Source organism: Solanum dulcamara, chromosome 9 (genome assembly GCF_947179165.1).
Source record: "Solanum dulcamara chromosome 9, daSolDulc1.2, whole genome shotgun sequence".
In the NCBI taxonomy this organism is placed as follows: Eukaryota; Viridiplantae; Streptophyta; class Magnoliopsida; order Solanales; family Solanaceae; genus Solanum; species Solanum dulcamara.
In genome coordinates this window covers 1930157-1951109 of record NC_077245.1, presented here as the reverse complement: position 1 = coordinate 1951109, position 20953 = coordinate 1930157, and the positions used below count along the sequence as shown (strand labels likewise).

The following is a 20953-nucleotide window of genomic DNA, read 5'->3' as shown; positions in this document are numbered from 1 at the left end:
GACCATCTCCCAGGAAGGTTGCCACAAGGATCAGGCCTCAGCTAAAGAAAAGAAAACATGAACCTGTTAATTCCACAACCTATACAAGAATTCTCCATTGCTATGTGCTCTATTTGAATTGAGGCAGTAAACATATCTAATCTTATTGTGGTTTCTCTCCTTATTTGTGTTAATGCTTCAGCTGGCTGTATAGTGAGTCTTTTAAAGTGCTTCCAGTTCCTCATATAATTATTCACAATTAGTTTAATATTTCAATAGACAAATATCTAAATAGAAACAACATTTAGACATTGGAGCTTCAAAAAATCAACACTATGATATATACTCATATTGTGTTGACTGTAGGCTACAATATACATTTCAATTTGATATTCAATTTTCCATTTTGTGGTTGAAATTTGAAAGTACTATTGCTTGCAATTTTTTAGTAAATTTTTACACATCCATATAAGCTTATATTTCGCGTTGAAAATACTGAATTCATATTAATCCTCACATATATTACAATTATACATGACTTTAAGCCTTTTTAATAACCCCACAATGTAAAATATATTTTAGTACCATTGGTGTAGAAATTCAACTCATAAATCTTACCACTCAAAATAATATAAACTCAGTTTGTACCTGCCTGAACGTACCTCCACGAATTAGACGGAAAAAATGATTTTGTACTCTTTTTAATTAACTCCTTTGTCTCCTTTAGCATCTAGCTAACCCAATTTGCACTTTCTTTAATCCTACTTAATTTGTCCCATTATCAATCTCTCCCCTATATTAATCTCTAACAAGATACATTAAATTCCATAACTCCTTCAAATATGTCGATGAGAATCACCCCAGTATTAGATGAGATAATTCTCACACCTAATACTCATGAGTCCGAAAACCAAAATACTATACCAAATATTGATATTATGATCGATGATTCCCCTATCTCTTCTTCACAAAAACGAGAAGACGATCATAGCCTTCTCGCTTTTATTAGAGTATCTTCGATGCTAACGAAGATTCATGCAGGCTATTTCAGAATAAGTTTGTCTTTATGCTGGGAAACTTTATTATGGAAAACACTTCTCGATCCAAATAATAACGAAACGAAATTCTTACACCGTGTTCCTCAAATGATCTATCGTCCCGTTCTAATATTCCTATGGTCGTTTGCTTTATTGATTCTAGTTCTACTTTCTTTACTCTACCTCTTGAAATGCGTCTTTCGATTTAATTTGGTCAAGGGGGAGTTTTTACACCATGTTGGTGTCAATTACCTTTTTGCCCCTTGGATTTCATGGCTTATTTTACTCGAATCCTACCCTTTTATTATTGGCCCAAAACACGTTGGTTACAAATCTCTTTGGTGGGTTTTTGCGGTTCCCGTAATAATTTTAGATGTGAAAATTTATGGACAATGGTTCACTAAGGGGAAAAGGTTCTTAACAGCCGTGGCTAACCCGACGAGCCATTTATCGGTCATTGGGAACTTAGTCGGGGCTCGAGCCGCGGCTAAAATGGGCTGGCAGGAGGTTTCGGTTTGCTTGTTTTCATTAGGGATGGTTCATTATTTGGTCCTTTTTGTTACGTTGTATCAGAGGTTATCGGGAAGTGACCGGCTACCGGCTATGTTGCGGCCGGTTTTCTTCTTATTCTCGGCAGCTCCGAGTATGGCTAGCTTGGCTTGGGCGTCAATTACTGGAACCTTCGATACAGCTTCGAAGATGTTCTTCTTTCTCTCGTTGTTCCTCTTTACGTCACTGGTAACGCTGTTACATTAAAAAAGTACTCATTTTTTAAAAAAAATATTAGAAAAATATTTTATTAATAGTGGAAAATAAATTTTATACTATCAAGTTGTTCATAAAAAAAAAAAGAAGACAAGTACGTAAGCCCAAAATAAGCTAATTTATTTGATACAACAGGTTAAATTGATCTTCGTATTAAATCTAACTTATTATATAGAAGCAATGATCTTCTTATAATTAAAATGATCTGATTGTTTATATTTTCTCTTTTACTTATATAGTACATAGAAGTTTTAGAGTTCAAATTTTATTTACGGTAAAAAAAAAATCAACTTTATTGAGTACTGAAACCAATTATTTGAACTATAAAATAGACGATCTGCTATAACAATTAACAAGTTATATTCCGATAATATTAAAGTTTTTTATAGGATATATGAGTTGAATCCAAGATTAAAGGAGTCTTCAACTTGCAAAAGTTGGTGAATATATATCAACTTTAATTTATGTATCTTTTATTATTATTGTTGTTTCAATCCTAAGTTGGAATTTTCCACTTCCTTGCATGTGCAATAGTTGAAATTGACTTTACAACAACTTTGTCTTCAAGTCTACGTATGTGTTGTATAGGAATATAATTATAATAATGTTTCCCCACATACCACTATTGTTTTCTTTTAGAAAGAATCAACTTCTTATTCATGTTTCTAATTTCATTGTTTTTGTCTTTTTGTATATTAAAAAATATTAATGTTATTGGCTGCTATTATTAAAGTATTCATGTCTTCTTGTACGAGCCGTACATGCCGTGATCAAGACGACTCTCACTTGTCAAGTCTACTAGATTCACAATCCCATAAAATAAATTTGATCAAATCTTTTTAGGCAGTCAAAAATATTAAATATACGTATAGCACATACAAAGTTTGTATATATATACATAGTATATTTGTCGACTGTTTTTTAGGGAGACTCTTAAGTGAATTTCTTGATTATTATATTTTTGGGTGCGATGAAGACCAAGAAAAGCAGAGCCAAATATAGAGTGTAGCATATGGATTCGATCAAGTTCAATAATCTGACCCTAATCTTTTATATATATATATTAAAAAATACAACGTGATAGATAGAAAAATATATTATGAACTAAGTTACTAGTATATTAATGTTGATATTCTAAAATTTTGAATTTTTAAAATTTTAAATTCTCAATTTGCTTCCGAACGATAATGATTGATTTCTTGTTGAACTTTAAAGATATGCAGGCCAAGTCTGTTCAAGAAATCAATGAGAAAATTCAACGTGGCATGGTGGGCATATTCATATCCAGTAACACTACTAGCATTGGCATCCACAAGATATGCAAAAGAGGTTAAAGGAAAAGTGCCACACACCATAATGCTAATTCTATCATCTCTCTCAGTTTTAGTCATCATTGCTCTATTGCTCTCCACTGCTCTTTACTCTAAAATCCTCTTACGTGATGATGATCCATCTCTCAAGCTATCCAAACATTCTGATTTATGAGAGACGCATTCAAAATTTTAAATATATATTTGTTTTCGCTTTTGTTATCGACTATGATTGAGTTTAGTGGTCTCCAGCCAGCGCATGCCTAACAGGAGTCTACCTCTCTCATGAGTCTGCCCTATGTACTATATTAATTATTATATTTGTAATTAATTAAGAGCTTAGGGCTGGTAGCTAGAAGTCATTATCGTTCCTAAGTAATTAATTAACATATGTTATTGTATGGAAATATTGTCTACTTGCCATAACTAGTCTTTAGTTGTTGAGTTAGACTTGTATTCAAATGTTATTTGGGTTCTATGTATTACTTAATTTACACTGAATTTAATAAAGTTGAACTTTTTATATACATTTTTAATTTTGGGATTTTCTCATGTGTATGACGTTTGAAATATGTCCATGTTTAAGTGACCAACTTTCTGTCTAGAGATAAATATCAATTTATTGTCGTTATAGCCAGCTAATCAGATACCTAAGTTTGATGAGCTATATATACTATGGGAAGATCACAATTGGCAAATATAAAAAACTATATGATAATGACAGGCGAAGTTTCTCCCATCGTTAATATCTTATATGTTAATTAAGAGAGATTAGTAGGTTAGAGTGGACTTAGACATAAGCTTCAAATGATTTAGTTGATAACAATTACTGCTAGCTATATTACTTTCTATATACGTTCTTTATTTGACTTGTTCATAAAATTTAAGACGTTTATTTAACATTGATAAATAAAATATCAGAGGAAAAAAATAGAACAATCATTTGATATACTTTAGCTCGGGGATATATATATATATATATAGGTCAGTTGGTAGATCGAGCCATTCTCTTTGAATTGGGTTGCTGTGATGACGGGCATTCAATGTCTCCTTGTTCAGATTTTAGTCATTTAAGATAACCTGGTGGTAATTTTTTTTATGATATCTTGATATTTATAGTTTCAATTTCTTCCATTTTTTTACTTGTCCGTTATAGAATTCTATCCTATGTTCTTAAACAATGAGTAGCTAGATTTTTTTCGAGATTTGGATGGAACTTTTTAATATGATAAATTCTTGATACATTTTCCTTTACATAATTGAGCCTTTTAATTCTCTGCTTATTCAATGACAATATGTTTATCTTAGTTAATTGAAGAGTTCTCAATTAACCGTGACTGTTCATATGGTTATTTAATAATTAATTGAAAGAAATTAATAAATCAATTTCAATTTGCAAAAATATACAAGAAAAATAAACAACGTAATTTTATAAAGACTAATTAAGTAACATGAAACAAATGGAGTAGCTTCTCAATTTTTTCGACTATTAAAATGAAAGGTTTTCTTATAGTACACTTAATGATTTCATTCTTAAACTAAATTTCATACCGTCCGTCATATCACCATTTACGGATCTCTCTCTAACTAAGTTTCACGGATCTCTTCCTCTAACTAAGTTTCATGTAGCCCATCACCATAATTTATGTGTCTATTTCTCCAAACTAATTAAGCTCAATGTAGCTCATTACTAAGATCCATGAATCAATTTTTGAGATCCTCTATATATCACTCACATGACTAAATATTTTTGTCTACCGAATTATTTGAACTATGACCTAATCTACCCCTTTTTCACTTCTAAATATTCACTGCTTTAAGTAGAAGGAAAATTCAAAATAGAACACAAGACATTGTTCTAATGATATTTTCTTTTAATCAAATTATAAATAACTATATTTACCTGTATTTAGAACTCCGCCTTCATTGTTTTAATATTATTCAATTTTTATTCTATGACCAAGCAAGTCAATGGACAATATGCCTCTGGATCCGCCACTAGCTAGCCATGCCATTAATAAATATTTTATGCACTTTAATCTTATATATTTTATAAGACATACTAGCTGCCAAGCTGTCAATTTCTCATATTGTTGACTAACCAACTGATCATGAATATTTAATATCAAATTCTCTAAAAAAATCAATTTAATCGATGTATCCAAATAGGATTTTAAAGTCAGACTTAGAACAAACTAGATCTAATAATTAAATTACAATTAGTAGTTAATTAATAAGCACGGCAACATGAATAGAATATGACTGTATAATGATATATGCAATTTATAACCCTTTAATTTTTTTTTCCGCCATGAGAGGCGTCTATTAACTTGACACAACTACAGAGTGAAAGCAAGTTCTTTTTTTTAAAAAAAATACTTTAGGTGCAATGTTATCAATCTGAGTTTTGTTCATCTATCCCAACGCTCGAAGTCCCGACATATTTGATGCATATATATCAATTAGGGGTGTACATGGACCGGGTTGGTTCGAATTTTTTACAAACCAAACCAAATCATTTGTGTCGTGTTATTAAATTTATAAACCAAACCAAACCAATAAATGTCGGGTTTTTCGATATCAATTTTTCTCGGGTTTTTCGGGTTTTTTCGAGTTTATCGGTTTTTTTCGGGTTTTTCATAGTAACTAATAAAAAGAACAGAGCAGTGTTTCTTAAAAAGAGTTCTAGTACCAAATATCAACATATAAGATGGAGGCAGGACACTATTTGATCTTTTAACTTTATAATATAACTTTATAAGATGTTTTTTTTGTATATTATTTAGATGGGCTTCTCAAGTCCAAATCTAAATGTAAGAAAGAAAACAAAAATTATGAAAAAATTTTAAAAAATATTTATAAATTATATTTTAATAAATATTTTTATGTATAACATAATTTAAAAGTAGTATATCTATAATCGGATCGGTTTGGGTTCGGTTTTACTTTTTTTAGTTAAAACCAAACCAACCCTATAATGGTCGGGTTTTTTTTCCAAACACCAAACCACTAATCGGGTTTTTTCCCCGGTTTGGTTCAGCTTGTCGGTTTGGTGCGGTTTATCGATTTGCCCTGTACAGCCCTAATACCAATTACTTAACTATGTACAAAGTGTTAAATTATTGTATTGAGCATTTTTAATATAAGAAAAAAAATAAAGTGATATCATAAGATATGTAAATGGAAAAACTTTTTGAGAAAATAAACACATTGAATTTTTTTTATTTTTTTTTGTTGAAATGATAAGAAGCAAAAATGTTCCTAGCAACTTGGGGTGGCTTTCTAAAGATGGGCTCAATTATCGATGGGCTTTTCTGGTCCAGCTTGTATTACGTGAGCAAGCCCACCGAATTGCCTCTAGCCCACAATAATTTCAAGAAAATATTACAAATTAGTAAATAAACTAAAAAAAGAAATGATTATTTGACGGAAAGGCTTTTTGCACATGTTTGTCTTTTTCCTGGTATCTTTAATTTTGGCTCTCAAATATAATGATTTAAATTTTTTTGCTCCCATTGCTCATTTGATAAAAAATGTAGACCAAAGTATCCTTATTTATAGATAAATTAATTTCTCTCGACATAAATTTAGAAATTTTTTGCATCGTCAGACATAAATTTTGTAGAAGTTAAAGTCTTATCTAATTTGCTCATCATAAGTTAAGAAAACTTTTGTCTTGTCCAATATAGCTCTATAGAAATTAAATTACGTCTTTTCTGACATAACTTGTGCATTCTTAAAACTGAACTTTTGCCTCATAGGTTCTATTCTGTAAGAACTAAGTTATATCTTATACGACGTAACTTGTACTTGTGGGTTCTAAACTAAACTAATTATACCTTCATATCGACATGATTTATATATAGAAATTAAGCACACAACTTATATAATATTTCAATACGAAATTATAAAATCATGCAGAGCGAAAGTTATATGTTTTTTTGATATGAAAGACATTTTTAGTTAATTTATTTCTTAAAGTATCAAAAGACAAAAATTAAATACCATCAAGTTTAAAGAAAAAAATTTAAAGAACATCGACTTTTGTGAGAATGACCCATAGATGACTGGACTTAATTACGAGGATGAACAACGTTAATATTCCCAAATTCCTTGTCATATAGTCGTGCAAGTAATCACAAAGTTGTAGGCTTTTAGTATCTTTTTTTTTTACTCCTTCCTAGGTTTTAGTTTAGTACCGCTTTTAGGGGTTACTGTTAAACCATTGGTTCTTCATTTGTCCCGTTTAGATATATACTCGTTATTGTAATGTATTCATAGTCTGAGGCTATAGCTAGTTAGTTTTATATGAAATGTCTATATATATGTTTAGTAATTGGTTTGTCATTCGAATAATTCTATTCTAGGATTAGTTGTCTGAATATCTAATTTAGTATTAGTTCGAGGTCGTTTAGACGGTGTAACCCCTTTATTAAGACGTTACAATGATTAATAATTTAAAGTTTATGGATTTCAAGTTGATAATTGAATTTATTTATTATAATTAGTCTTAATTATTGAATTACCAATTGAAAGATCTAAGCAAAAGTTATTGAATTTGTCTGATTGAAATTTGTACCTGATATTGTGTAACTCCACTCTTTTGGCCCTTTTTCATACAACACATGCCGAATGGTTTGTCCTAGTTACCTGTTTGACTAAGGAGTTAGTTAGTCAAACTACCATGGTTAGTTAATGGTAGTTAAACTAACTAAGTTGTTAGGAGGTTGTTAGAAAAGTAGTTAGTGGTGTACATGTATACAATGCACCATAAGTGCATTTTATATACATGTATGAATGTAATGTACAGAAGAACAAAAATAGATATTTTTTCCTCTCTTCTTTCATCCTTTTCTCTCTTCTCTCTCTCTTCCCCTCCTCTATTCTCTTCTCCCCTCTTCCTTTCAATGACTGCTTGATTTTAACCTCCATCAATGGAGATTTAACATGGTATCAGAGCCAGCACTGAGATCTACGGTGTGTACTCTATTGTTGAGAATCGAAGCCAAAAAGCAGTAGAATCGGAAGCCAACAGCTAAGAAGAAAAACAAGTCTCGAAGTTGTGAAGAAATGACCATTACAGTTGAGTTTGAAGCTGGATCTATGGAAACCAGCAACCTAAACAAAAACACCACCGCTGAAGCAACACGATTCAGCACTCCGGTGATAGATCACAATCATCCGCTTTACCTTCAACCTAATGACACTCCAGGAAGCTCTCTAATCTCTTTGCAACTCATTAGTTCAGAGAACTATGCAATCTAGAGTAAGTCCATGCGTATTGGACTACTAGGTAAGAGTAACTAGGGTTTGTTGATGGTAGATATCCTAAATTGAAATTTGGCTTTGAGTACTTTGATATTTGGGAAAAATACAACGTTGTTGTTTCATCCTGGATTATGAACGCTGTGAGATCAGGCCTGCTTAGTAGTATAGTGTATAGTGATGACGCTCACAAAGTGTGGTGTGATTTAAAGAAAAGGTTTGACAAAATTAATGGTGCACATGTGTTTCATCTTCATAAGGAGATTCACAACCTAAGCCAGGGAACTCTGTCAGTGACTGATTACTACACCACACTTAAGAGTCTATGGAATGAGTTTGACTCCATCATGCCTTATCCAGGATGCTCCTGTGATGTGTCCAGGATATTCAAAGAACATTGTGAGTATCAAAGACTACTTCAGTTTCTAATGGGATTGAATGAGTCCTACTCAGCTTCTCGAGGGAAAATTCTACTTCAGACTCCTACTCCCAATCTAAACAAAGCCTTCTCACTCATCTTAGATCATGAAAGTCAGAAAAATCTGATCCATATAAGTTTGGATGCTTCTCTTCATAGGGCTATTGAAAGTACAACTCTGTTCAGTTAGAAAACTTATACATGAAAGTGGTAACTTTAGACATCAACAAAGAGGTGGTGATGGTCATACACATAGAGGACATTATGACTCTCAATACAAGCCACAGTCCCAGAAGCCTCAAAAAGTTGTATGTGAAGTGTGTGGATACAGGGGACATACTAAGGAGCAATGCTTCAAAGTTAAAGGCTATCCTGTTCGGTGGAGATCAAAGAAGAAAGGTGGAGGCACCAGCTCCTATGCCAATCAAGTTGAAGTTTCTCAACCTGCTGACAATGCCACTTCCACTCTGAATCCTCCAGCTCCAGCAATTTTTTTCACACAAGATCAGTATCAGCAGATCATTTAGATGTTGGCAAAAGAAGTGAAAATGCAAGGGAGTACTCAGCTAAAGCAGCTACTGCAGGTAGTAAGTTGTCTGCCTTAGTCTCCAAATATGTGCCTATGGATTAGATAGTTGATACTGGAGCCATAGATCATATGACAGCTAGTCTTGATGTGCTTGATGCAATTCAACCTGTGCCTAGCTCTGAGAGGAGAGAATTTCACCTCCCTACTGATAATGTAGCATTAGTTTCACACACTGGGAGAACTAAAGTACTTGGTAGTCAAAGTATTAGTAATGTGCTGTTTATTCCAGACTTCAAGTGTAACTTACTGTCTGTGTCACAACTTACCAAAAAACTTCAGTGTATGACAACTTTCTTTCCTGAATTTTATATTTTTCAGGATCTCTTTAATGGACTATTCAGGGGGATTGGTAGAGAAGATCAAGGTCTCTACATCCTCAAGGAAGGTCTCATCAACTTAGTTCCAATTTTTCCTCCCTCAGCACATTCAATAAATACTTCCTCTGCTCCATCAAGTCAATCTGAATCTGTTGTCTTGTGGCATAGAAGATTAGGTCATGCTCCTATAAATATAATAAAGAAATCCACTAGTCTTGATATTGTACATACCACTGTGCATTTACCTTGTACTGTCTGCCCTTTAGCTAAATAAACTAAGCTCCTTTTTCCAGCTACCTCTCATGTTTCTAAATCAGTGTTTGAACTTGTTTATTATGATATTTGGGGTCCTTATAGAGTACCAACTCATTTTTGAATGAAATACTTTATTATTATAGTAGATGATTTTCCTAGATTTACTTGGTTGTTTCTAATTACATCTAAAGCTGATACTATAGTGGTGTTGAGAAAGTTTTTTGCACAGGTTCACAATCTCTTCTCTAATACTGTTAAAACTTTTAGGACTAATAATGGTAGTGAGTTTTTTAGTCATGAGTTCCAATCTGTACTATCTACTCTTGGTATCCTTCATCAAAGTACACGTGTCAATACATCTCAACAAAATGGTGTTGCTCAAAGGAAACATAGAACTATCCTAGATATGGCTAGAGTTATCAGATTTCAAGCTAGCATACCTTTGAAATTCTGGGGTGAGTGTGTCACCACTGCTGTCTACATTATTAACAGACTTCCCTCCAAACTTCTTCATTACAAATATTCCTTTGAATTACTACATTCATCACCCCCCCTTCTCTCTCATATATAAGAACTTTTGGCTGCTTATGCTATGCTGTCTGTCCAAAGATCTTAGACAAATTTGCACCTAGAGCCATTTATATTGTCATGATGGGATACTCTTTATCACAAAAGGGCTATCTCTTATATGGTTTGTACTCTAAATCTCTGTTTGTCAATAGGAATGTAGTTTTCAAGAAGAATATTTTTCCATTCAAAGACTTGCAAGTCTTTTCTAATCTTGTTTTTTCTGTTCTTACTCTACTTACACAAGCTATTGATCCTCCTCCTATGCCATATTCTTCATCTCCTTTATTATCCCAATCTCCTTCACCTTCTCATAACTCCTGTCCAGACCATTCCTCACCCTCCTCAGACCTTCATATTACTCCAATTGTCCTTTCTCCTAGGAAGTCCTTTAGACAAACTAAACCTTCTCTATGGCTTTAGGACTTTGTCACTGCACACCATAGCACCTCCTTTTTATATCCCATGTCCGATCATCTGTCCTATGCTCATTTGTCTCCACCTTATGTTCATGCTCTGACTGCCACTCAGCTATCACTGAACTTACCTCCTATTTTGAAGCCTCGCTTGATCCTAAATGGATCCAGGCTATGGAATAGGAGATTGCTACTTTGCAGGATAATCATACTTGGAGTGTGGTGGACTTACCCCCGGCAAGAAACCTATTAGCTACAAGTAGGTATATAAGGTGAAATACAAGACTTCAGGTGAGGTTGAAAGGTTTAGGGCAAGGCTAGTGGCCAAAAGGTACAGCCAAAAAAAAGGTCTTGACTACAGTAAGACCTTTAGCCCTGTTGCTAAGATGGTTACACTTAGACCCATTGTTGCTCTTGCTGTTTCTAAAGGCTGGTGCATTTACCAAATGGATGTTCACAATGCTTTCCTCAATGGTGATCTCTTGGAGGAGGTATACATAATTATTCCTGCTGACTTTGCAAGACATGGGGAGCAGGGTAAAGTCTGCAAACTCCACAAATCACTCTATGGCCTCAAACAGGCTCTTAGGCAATAGAATCTGAAATTAACAAAAGCCTTGGTACAACTGGGGTTCAATCAGAGCCACTATGACTCCTTATTGTTCACTAGACAAGTTGAAGGTGACATAGTTATTGTACTAGTCTATATAGATGATCTCTTAATCACTGGTAACAAGCAAACTCTGATAGACTGCACAAGAAGGGACCTGTAGAAATAATTCAAGATAAAGGATCTAGGAGAACTTAAAAATTCTTCCTAGGAATTGAGGTTGCTAGATCCAGAAAAGGCATACATTTGTCTCAAAGGAAATATGCATTGAAGCTAATAGCAGAGACTGGTCTAGGGGGAGCTAAACCTACAGCTACACCACTTGAACAAGATTTGAAACTAACATCTGTCAAGTATGATGAAGCTGTTTCCCCTAAAAGGGAACATGAAGACCCTGTACTGAAGGATCCTGACAAATATCAAAGGTTAATATGAAGACTTCTCTATCTTACAATGACCAGACCTGATCTTGCATTTTCAGTTCAGAAGTTGAGCCAATATATGCATTGCCCCAAGGAGTCACACATGGATGCAATACTCAGGGTGGTCAGATACATGAAAGAAGCTCCAGGCCTCGGACTCTTCATGCCATCAGAAACTACAGAGCAGCTCCTTGCCTACTGTGACTCAGACTGAGGAGCATATTTAGAGACTAGGAGGTCTGTCACTGGATACTTAATTAAATTTGGTGGAGCTCTCATCTCTTGGAAGTCTAAGAAACAAGAGACAGTTTCTAGAAATTCAGCAGAGGCTGAATTCAGGAGCATGGCAAATTGTGTAGCTGAGGTAACTTGGCTGATTGGCTTGTTCAGAGAGCTTAGAGTTCAAGTTATTCTTCTAGTCAGAATGGTGTGTGACAGCAAGTCGGTAATACAAATTGCAGCAAATCCAATCTTCCATGAAAGGACCAAATACATAGACATAGATTGCCATTTTGTAAGAGAAAAGATATGTCAAGGAATTCTGAAAACTGAATTCACCCACACTGAAGATCAGCTTGCTGATCTACTCACAAAGAGCCTTGGCAAAGCACAACATCAACTACTCCTAAGTGGCTTAATTAGGAGTCATGGATTTGTTTAGATTATGAGCTTGAGGGGGAATGTTGACTAAGGAGTTAGTTAGTCAAGCTACCATGGTTAGTTAATGATAGTTAAACTAACTAAGTTGTTAGGAGGTTGTTAGAAAAGTAGTTAGTGGTGTACATGTACACAATACACCATAAGTGCATTTTATATACATGTATGAATGTAATGTACAGAAGAACAGAAATAGATATTTTTTCCTCTCTTCTTTCATCCTTTTCTCTCTTCTCTCTCTCTTCCCTTCCTCTCTTCTCTTCTCCTCTCTCCCTTTCAATGATTGCTTGATTTTAATCTCCATCAATGGAGATTTAACATTACCTTCGAAAGATAGGGTAAGGCTGCGTATATACCGCACCCTTTTAGATCTTTTCAGACTTCACTTATGAAATTATATTAAATATGTAATTATTGTATTCGATTAAATTGAAGCTTTGAGGATCAGAGAATAGATGAAACCATCAATAATATTCGCATAAATCAAAAGTAGTTTTAGGCTAGCTAGTGCCCAAAAACTTAGAGCATATGCCATATCTGTTGGTACAATAAGACATATATGTATAAAAGAAGAGACCGCAATCACTCGTTTAACACAACGGTCCTTTATATGCATTTCTTTCATGCAATGCTACTAATTATATATACTAGCTATACAGAATCTTAAGCAAGATTTGTCGAAGAAATCTTTCATTTGCATACATTGGTTAAAAAAGTAATTAGATTTCAGTTAATGAAATGGCAAGACGTTAGTTCCCTTTTTTAGGTAAAACGGGACCCACATTGTGAAAGAGTGCCACGTCGATCGATCATTTAAGGAAAACCTTCTCGAGATAAAGATTAGATTCGCGTACACTATATTCTTTTCAGTGTCCAAACCTTGTTTTTGGGACTATATTGAGTTTGTTGTGTTGTTACATGAGAAAGTATACAAGAAGTCTCACATCGGTCAATTATGGGATGGATACTAACCATGTATTTTAACTTATCATAACAAATTACTTATCAAATTTTTAAAATTAATTATTAATCTTTATATTTATTATATGTCCATCATATAATATGATCTGTAATTATCTTTTAAGTGGCCTGAATATTTTATCTACCTCTTCGTAGAGCCAACTCGTATAGTATAGGCCAATCAAAATCTTTTCATAATATTCGTCTTCAGTTTCCAATTCACGACAAAATTCATTGAATACTTTGGTTAAGTACATGATTATGGCCTACAAACATATGAATAAGAAAACAAAGGCAGTTAAAGGAATTGATTGATCAGAAAGATCAGACAAAATAACTTAAGTCAAATCCAACTATATTAAGCATCAACGATTATTCCTACACTAACCAATTTCAACATAGATATTTTTGAACAATTACAATATCTCTAGTTGGTTAATCACACACTTTAATATGATATTAAAACATCATTATGAGTTTAAATCTCACGATCTTAATTAGCTCATAATAAATTAAAGAATCAGATCCATATATAAAACGTATTGTATTACTAATAATTTAACATATCAAAGAAAATAAATTATATTTTTTCTTAGCATAGCTTAAATTTTAAAATAAAATGATTGTACATTTTAACGTCTACTAAATTTTTTTAACATTTCTACTAAAAATTTAGATGCTTGGTGTGTGACAAGTGACTGATAACTGAGAAGTTGTGATGGTGGGGACAACTACAACAAGTGACAATTGATTGATTCTTAAATTACTTTTATCAAATTCTGCAATCACCTTTCATTGTTTTGGCAACCCTTTCCATTTTTAGTAACCCCATCTTCCTAAGACTCTTCTCCTCCTCCAATATCTTATCACAAATCAAAAAACAAAAATAAAAATAAAATTGCACAATAAAAAGTTAACTAGACCTTTTAGGGTTTGAGAAATTCAAGATCTCAACTTAGAAGAAAAAAAAAGTTATGGCTCGTGGGAAGATCCAGATCAAGAAAATAGAAAACCAAACAAACAGACAAGTGACTTATTCAAAGAGAAGAAATGGACTCTTCAAGAAGGCTAATGAACTTACTGTTCTTTGTGATGCTAAAGTTTCAATTATCATGATTTCTAGTACTGGAAAGCTTCATGAATTTATAAGTCCCTCTATCACGTATGTATACAATTTTTATTTTTTTTGAAATTTTGTGTTTATATTAATTAATTTGATGTTGTTTATGTGTTGTTAGGACCAAACAATTGTTCGATCTGTACCGAGAGACTATTGGAGTTGATATTTGGACTTCCCACTATGAGGTTTTTAATTTCTTTGATTTCTCCTTCTAAGATCTTTAAATTTCCCCCTCTTTTGTTAACAAAATAAAAGATTATTTCTTTTTAGAATAGATCACACTTTCCTTTATTTACTTGATTATATTTTCAACACATCTTTCACGTTCAGATTTGATTCTTTTTTATGGACTAAAGGTGTAAAGAGATATGAATTACCCAAGATCTAGATCGATCCCCATGCTTTGATACTAAAAGTGTTTAAGATTTTATATAGATTTGTAAAAAATAATTTTTAACCTATATATATAATATTGTTTCTATATAATTTTTGAGTGTTCAATTGATAAGCCGTTCAGTTTATGTAGATAAGCCACATACGATCTCGTTTAAAAGTTTAAACATCAGAAAGTTATTTTATTTACTTGATTATATAAGTTTTTGAGGTATTTTGAGATTTATTATTTGTTAATATTGTGCAGAAAATGCAAGAGCAGCTGAGGAAGCTACAGGATGTCAATAGAAATCTACGAAAAGAGATCAGGTAGATTCTGATATTCATAGGAATCTAGATCTTTAACAAGAATCTAGGACTTTTTAATTTATTGATAAAAAAATCTGTTTTTTTTTTAAAAAAATTATTTATGTTTACTGATATTAATTGACAGGCAGAGGATGGGAGAAAGTCTAAATGATCTAAACTTTGAACAGTTGGAAGAGCTCATGGAAAATGTGGACAATTCTCTGAAGCTTATTCGTGAAAAAAAGGTTAATTCTAATTTAGCATTTTTGCTAATTACAATTAATTATCAAACTTAAATTTCTAAAATTGACTTAACCGTAAAAGTATCACTTTGTAATTGACAATATCTACTTGAATCTTCATCTAACAACATCAATAATAAATCCAGTGTAACCTCACAAATGAGATCTAAAAAGGTAAGATGTATGCAACCTTATCTCTACTTTTGTAAATAAAGAGGTTTTCTTTTTCTTCGATTGACCCTCGATAACCTTTTTCATTTATCTGAGCATGAAATCGACTATGTGAACAAACTCACACGAACATAATTTATTTGAATCTTCGTCCAGATCAACAAAACAAGAAAACATAGAGATACAATATGAGTATAGATGAGCTTCAATAAATAACTCACATTTTATTTTGTTAATTTAAATTACCTTAAAATCATTAAATGCAAAAGGGGTACTAGGAAATGTCTTATCTTAAAACTAGAGAGGGGAAATATTTGTTACATTATTTAATTGTTGTCAGAGTTCTTTCAGATAATATGACAACATTAAGCTTAATTAATAGGTCAGACAATCACTATTTTCTAGCTTTTTTTTGTTTTTGAAAAACATAATCATACTATGTGTTTACACCAAACTAAGTGAATTTACTATAGTTAAGTGATTGAGAATGTACGTTAATTATGGCCATGATTAAGTGTTAACATCCATGTATAAATACATATTATATTATTGACTTGATATAAATATTGGGTGCGAATATCTTTTTAACGTAGACCTATCACTCAAGTGATTGAACTAGTCCATAGATTATTAAAGATCAAACAAGTGGATATAATAAAAGAACATCACCCCTTCGTTTGTCTTTAAGACTTTTTTTAACCCTTTAGTTTTGTTTGTCTATTGAAGATTTATCCAATGTGAAGAGTTACATTGGCCCATATATTGATATGTTCCAACTTTAAGACCAAAAAGAAGTACTATACTTTTTCATTTGCTTGTCTTCCAAAGTTGGTCATATCCTTATGTGTCTTTGTGTAAGCAATGCCTAACTTTGTTTTATTTGTGAAAGAACAGTATAAATCGATTGGCAATCAGATTGATACATGCAGGAAAAAGGTAAGTATTTATTGGTTGTAATCTTCTATTGAGCCTGTTTATCCACCCCCACCCCACACACACAAAAAAAGAAGAAGGTGAATTCATATTTTTGTTGATTGCAGTTTAAGAATGCGGAAGAAATACATAGAAATCTCCTGCTTGAATTTGTAAGTGCTTAAACTAATTAATCAATTCCAGCCTAGTAATGTTTTTGCATTGCATTGTAGTTAAGTTTGTTTTTTCAATCATCCACAAGAACCCCATTTTCCCAAATTTAGTGGATCTTTCACACATTCATTAGAGGCCTTCATACATCACTAGAAACATAGGTTTTATCCGCGATGAATCAATGAAAGTTTTGTGTTATAAAATATGATTTTTCCACTGAAACAGTTTATTGAAAAAATACATGATGAAAAACAGATTCTCATTGAAATACTGGGAATAATCAATGAATATTTTTACTTTTCTCACGAATTCAATCGAAATATTCGTAAAACTAACAACTGAACATGAACATTTTTTAGTGGGAAATCTCAATAAAAAAATAATGATTTTTTTTAGAAGTGACATGAGTCCTTAAGAATTTGGAGTTTTACTACAACACCTATTAGATTTACTTGGTTCAAAATCTAGTTTTGTATTTATTTAGTGATTTTTTTTTATAAGTTCGAATCAAATTACTTGATTTAGATAAAACCATAACTAAAGTCCTACAATATCCGTCTCTGCCACTCTCTGGTCACACACAAACTTTTCTTAAACTATATATGCAATACATGGTAGACATATTTCCTTGCAATAAAGTGTCAATTCCCTTCTAATTAAGTGTACTAAAGAACACAACATAGCTAGTCAATTAGCGAGTAAAAAGAAAAGAAAGGTTTGTCGCATTTCCCCTATATGAATACAATAACAATCATAACATTACAATCTCCTCTAGTACCTAGAGGTAGGTAAGTATGTGGTGATCCAAATGGTCATGAACATCGTCAAATATTGCTTTTTCAAGAATCGAAGAGTATCTATTTTTTTGTGCTACTTCAAGTTGTACTTTTCAGAGGTTTAATTTGTCAAATGGAAGATTTTCACACAGCGAATTCAACATCTATTATATGGATTAAAAGATGTTTTACCCCTTTCTGGTCCCTCTAGCTCTGCGTCAGACTATATATGACGTTGATGTTTGCTTTTGAATGGTGTAGGATGCAAGACAAGAGGATCCATACGGTGGATTAGTTGAACAAGAAGGAGACTACAATTCTATGCTTGGGGCTCGTATATTAGCCTTACGCCTTCAACCAAGCCACAATCATAATCATCATCATCATCATCATCTTCACAGTGGAGGAGGCTCTGATATTACTACTTTTGCTCTAGCTTGAGTAGTAATTAATTAACCTTATATATTAATGTTTTCTAAATAATCACATGCAATGTTTCTTCATTAGACATGCATGAAAGTATTGACACTTTAGACTATTGTCCTGCTTTTGCTTTATTCAGAGTGTTAAAACCTAAAAAAAACTATATGGGTGTCAAACTCTATGGTTTTTTGGATTGATGTGTTATGTGACTTAATGTTTAATGTAATGTTTTAGTATTTTCTTATAAAGATCATTTGAAAGTATGGCAATGTTTTAATTTCTTAGTTTCATGAAACTGATTTTTTATACGCGACACCAATGAGTTGAAATAATTATTATTATTATTATTATTATTATTATTATTATTATTATTATTATTATTATTATTATTTTCATGTCAGTAGGTTGCCATGATACCATGTGTACTTTATGTCCAATACTGCAATACATATGTTTTTTTATGAATCTTTAGTTCTATCATAGATAAATGCGGAGTAAGAATTTAAATTATATTAGTTTAAAATTTTGTATCCAAAATTAGCCAATACCCTTAAATCACATATGAAATAAATTAATCCTAAATTCTATCTCAAAATATTATTGTTATTATCCCTTTTTAAATTCTTTTTAAAATTATTATAGCTTTTAATTATAATAACCTTCTAGCTTAGTCTTAATTATATATTTTGTATATGCTAGTAGAAAATATAAGAAATTTTTGTACCTTTTAAAAAAAAAAATTGTATCTTAGATAACATGAAACCAATATGAACTCAATTGCATGCAACATAAACAATAAAAATTCATATAATCTTTTTCTTTTTTCACTTAGAAAACAATTTATTAAGAAAAAATGTCTGCATTGATAGTTCATATGTCTGGATTTAAATCAAATATTATCTATATTGTATGATCAACATCTTCATTTAGTTGGTTGGCGCCTCAATCTTGATCACTATCATGTTCATCATCGTGATCATGATCCTGTTCATTAGCATCATCTTCTTCATCTTCATCAGTAATAAACATCCGCACATTATTCCAAAAAACAAGTTGGTTGTTGCTCATCAAGAATCTTCCTTCTATAATAGACGCATTCTGATGGCTATTAGGGACTAGGATGAGTTTCATCCCTAGCAACATTCCACAATTGAGGCAGTAAGTATCAGCTACAGAATTTCCATTTACTTGTTTATGGTATTTCTCTTTATCCACTTGCACATTAAACACTTTATTAAAGACCACTGTATTCCCATTTTCTATTTCCTTAATGAATTCATGGATTGATCCAATTCGGGTTTTGCATACAATACAATGAACGAAATCCTCTTTCAGAAATTCATCATAATCAACAATAAACTTCCTTCCCATTGTATTTGGAAAAAGTTATAATTTTTTTTTTTTGGCTGTTGTTGTTCAAGGCCCCCTTTCATCACCATTTGCATCTTGTTATATATATTTTTGAAATGATCAGGTAGTGAGAATCTAAATAGATAAGACTTTTTTTTTTTTGGTTATTGGAAGCTTAATTAAATCTCAAACTATATAGTACTGTTTAATATATTTGGAAAAAGTTTAAATAAGTTACTATGTACTCCCTCCGTTCTTATTTACTTGTCAAATATTTTCTAATTTGATTTTTCTTTTTTATTTGTCAATTTTGACAAATCAAGAAATGACAATTTTTTTCTTCCTATTATACGTACCCTCAATTTATTAACATTGAGTTAATGTTTTTGAAAAATATAGTGAGTAAATATGTTTAAAACTCTATCAATTAATAGGGGTAAAATGATAAACTCACTATATCAATTATTATTTTTTTAATAGGTGTGTCAAGTCAAAATTTGACAAATAAAAAGGAACGGAGGGAGTAGTAGTTTATGTTCATATAGGTACTACCAAATTTCAGTCACAATATTGTTTAGTATTGGCAAAAATTTAAATAAGTTACTAACAATTGTTTTATATATTTTTTAAGAATATTTTATTATGAGTTCAAGTGTTTAATTGGAATAAATTACAATTTGAGTGTCTTTATTTGCAAGTTTAAATGGTTGTCTATGTATTAAGTTCAGAAATCGTCCTGATTCTATCTCTTTTCGTTCCGTTTGAAGAAAGAAAGGTTGAATTCTAATCTAGACCTCCTTGTTTATAGTCAAACAACTTTCACTCCTTCTAATCTAAATTACTGAATGCCTTTTGGAGTTTTTCACGGTCAAAGTCAGAGTCAAAGTTTTTAATTTTTTTTTGAATTTTCTTCTATTTATAACTGTCCAAGCAAATTTACAAAATCCCAATTCCAAAAAATTAGCTTCTAAATCGGATTACGAATATTATCAGAGGGAAAACTTTAAATATGATGGTCTCTCAAACAAGTATAAATAAGCACCCTTGTTAAGCTTATTTTCACTCACAATTCACAAATATATAACATTTCCCAACTCTCTCTCAAGAAGCCATTTCTTTCAACGCTGTTATGGTACCAAATCTTTTTATTTTTTATTTTGGTTTTCTTTTTTAGTTGTTTTAATTGATGTTTTATTATTTAAGTATATATGCTTTTTAGTGTTTATTTGTGAATGGTTTCTGGTTGAATTCATGAGTTTTTTTTTTTGTGTTTTTGTTTCTTTGAAGAGGTGCACATTTTGTTCCCAAGATTATTTATTTATTTTATTCAGAAATTGATTTTTGTGATTTCTATTTGAAGAGGAATAATTCTTTTCCTGACTTGAATTTCATCTAAAATGTTATTTATTTGGTAGAATTAAAGATTGATAATTATAAATTTTTACACAATTTATCCCTCCCTAGATCATTTTTTTTCTAAACCTTTCATTGATTTTATTGGCATGTTGGATGTTTAGGGTGTATCTGACGATGGTTC

The 20953-nt window shown here is 31.8% G+C and overlaps 3 protein-coding genes across 3 annotated transcripts; 2 read left to right on the top strand and 1 right to left on the bottom strand.

Annotated features, from left to right (window-relative positions):
* The first annotated feature begins 800 nt into the window (after positions 1–800).
* Positions 801–3614, top strand: LOC129903325 (S-type anion channel SLAH4-like). Its single transcript, XM_055978848.1, has 2 exons — positions 801–1754; positions 2997–3614. The coding sequence occupies exons 1-2, from the start codon at positions 822–824 to the stop codon at positions 3264–3266; spliced, it is 1203 nt and encodes a 400-aa protein (XP_055834823.1). The 5' UTR covers positions 801–821; the 3' UTR covers positions 3267–3614.
* Positions 3615–14300: 10686 nt separating this feature from the next.
* Positions 14301–18329, top strand: LOC129903069 (floral homeotic protein PMADS 1). Its single transcript, XM_055978550.1, has 7 exons — positions 14301–14729; positions 14806–14872; positions 15328–15389; positions 15514–15613; positions 16676–16717; positions 16822–16866; positions 17905–18329. The coding sequence occupies exons 1-7, from the start codon at positions 14542–14544 to the stop codon at positions 18082–18084; spliced, it is 684 nt and encodes a 227-aa protein (XP_055834525.1). The 5' UTR covers positions 14301–14541; the 3' UTR covers positions 18085–18329.
* Positions 18330–19008: 679 nt separating this feature from the next.
* LOC129902360 (protein yippee-like At3g08990) lies at positions 19009–19437 on the bottom strand. The gene has a single exon (XM_055977582.1). The coding sequence runs from the start codon at positions 19435–19437 to the stop codon at positions 19009–19011; it is 429 nt and encodes a 142-aa protein (XP_055833557.1).
* Between the last annotated feature and the right edge of the window lie 1516 nt (positions 19438–20953).

Coding starts and splice junctions, on each gene's coding strand:
- LOC129903325 (XM_055978848.1), top strand. CDS start 822: ATGTCGATGAGAATCACCCCAGTATTAGATGAGATAATTCTCACACCT. Junction 1,755..2,996: donor TGTTCCTCTTTACGTCACTG/GTAACGCTGTTA, acceptor TGAACTTTAAAG/ATATGCAGGCCAAGTCTGTT.
- LOC129903069 (XM_055978550.1), top strand. CDS start 14,542: ATGGCTCGTGGGAAGATCCAGATCAAGAAAATAGAAAACCAAACAAAC. Junction 15,390..15,513: donor AATCTACGAAAAGAGATCAG/GTAGATTCTGAT, acceptor ATTAATTGACAG/GCAGAGGATGGGAGAAAGTC. Junction 15,614..16,675: donor AGCTTATTCGTGAAAAAAAG/GTTAATTCTAAT, acceptor GTGAAAGAACAG/TATAAATCGATTGGCAATCA.
- LOC129902360 (XM_055977582.1), bottom strand. CDS start 19,437: ATGGGAAGGAAGTTTATTGTTGATTATGATGAATTTCTGAAAGAGGAT.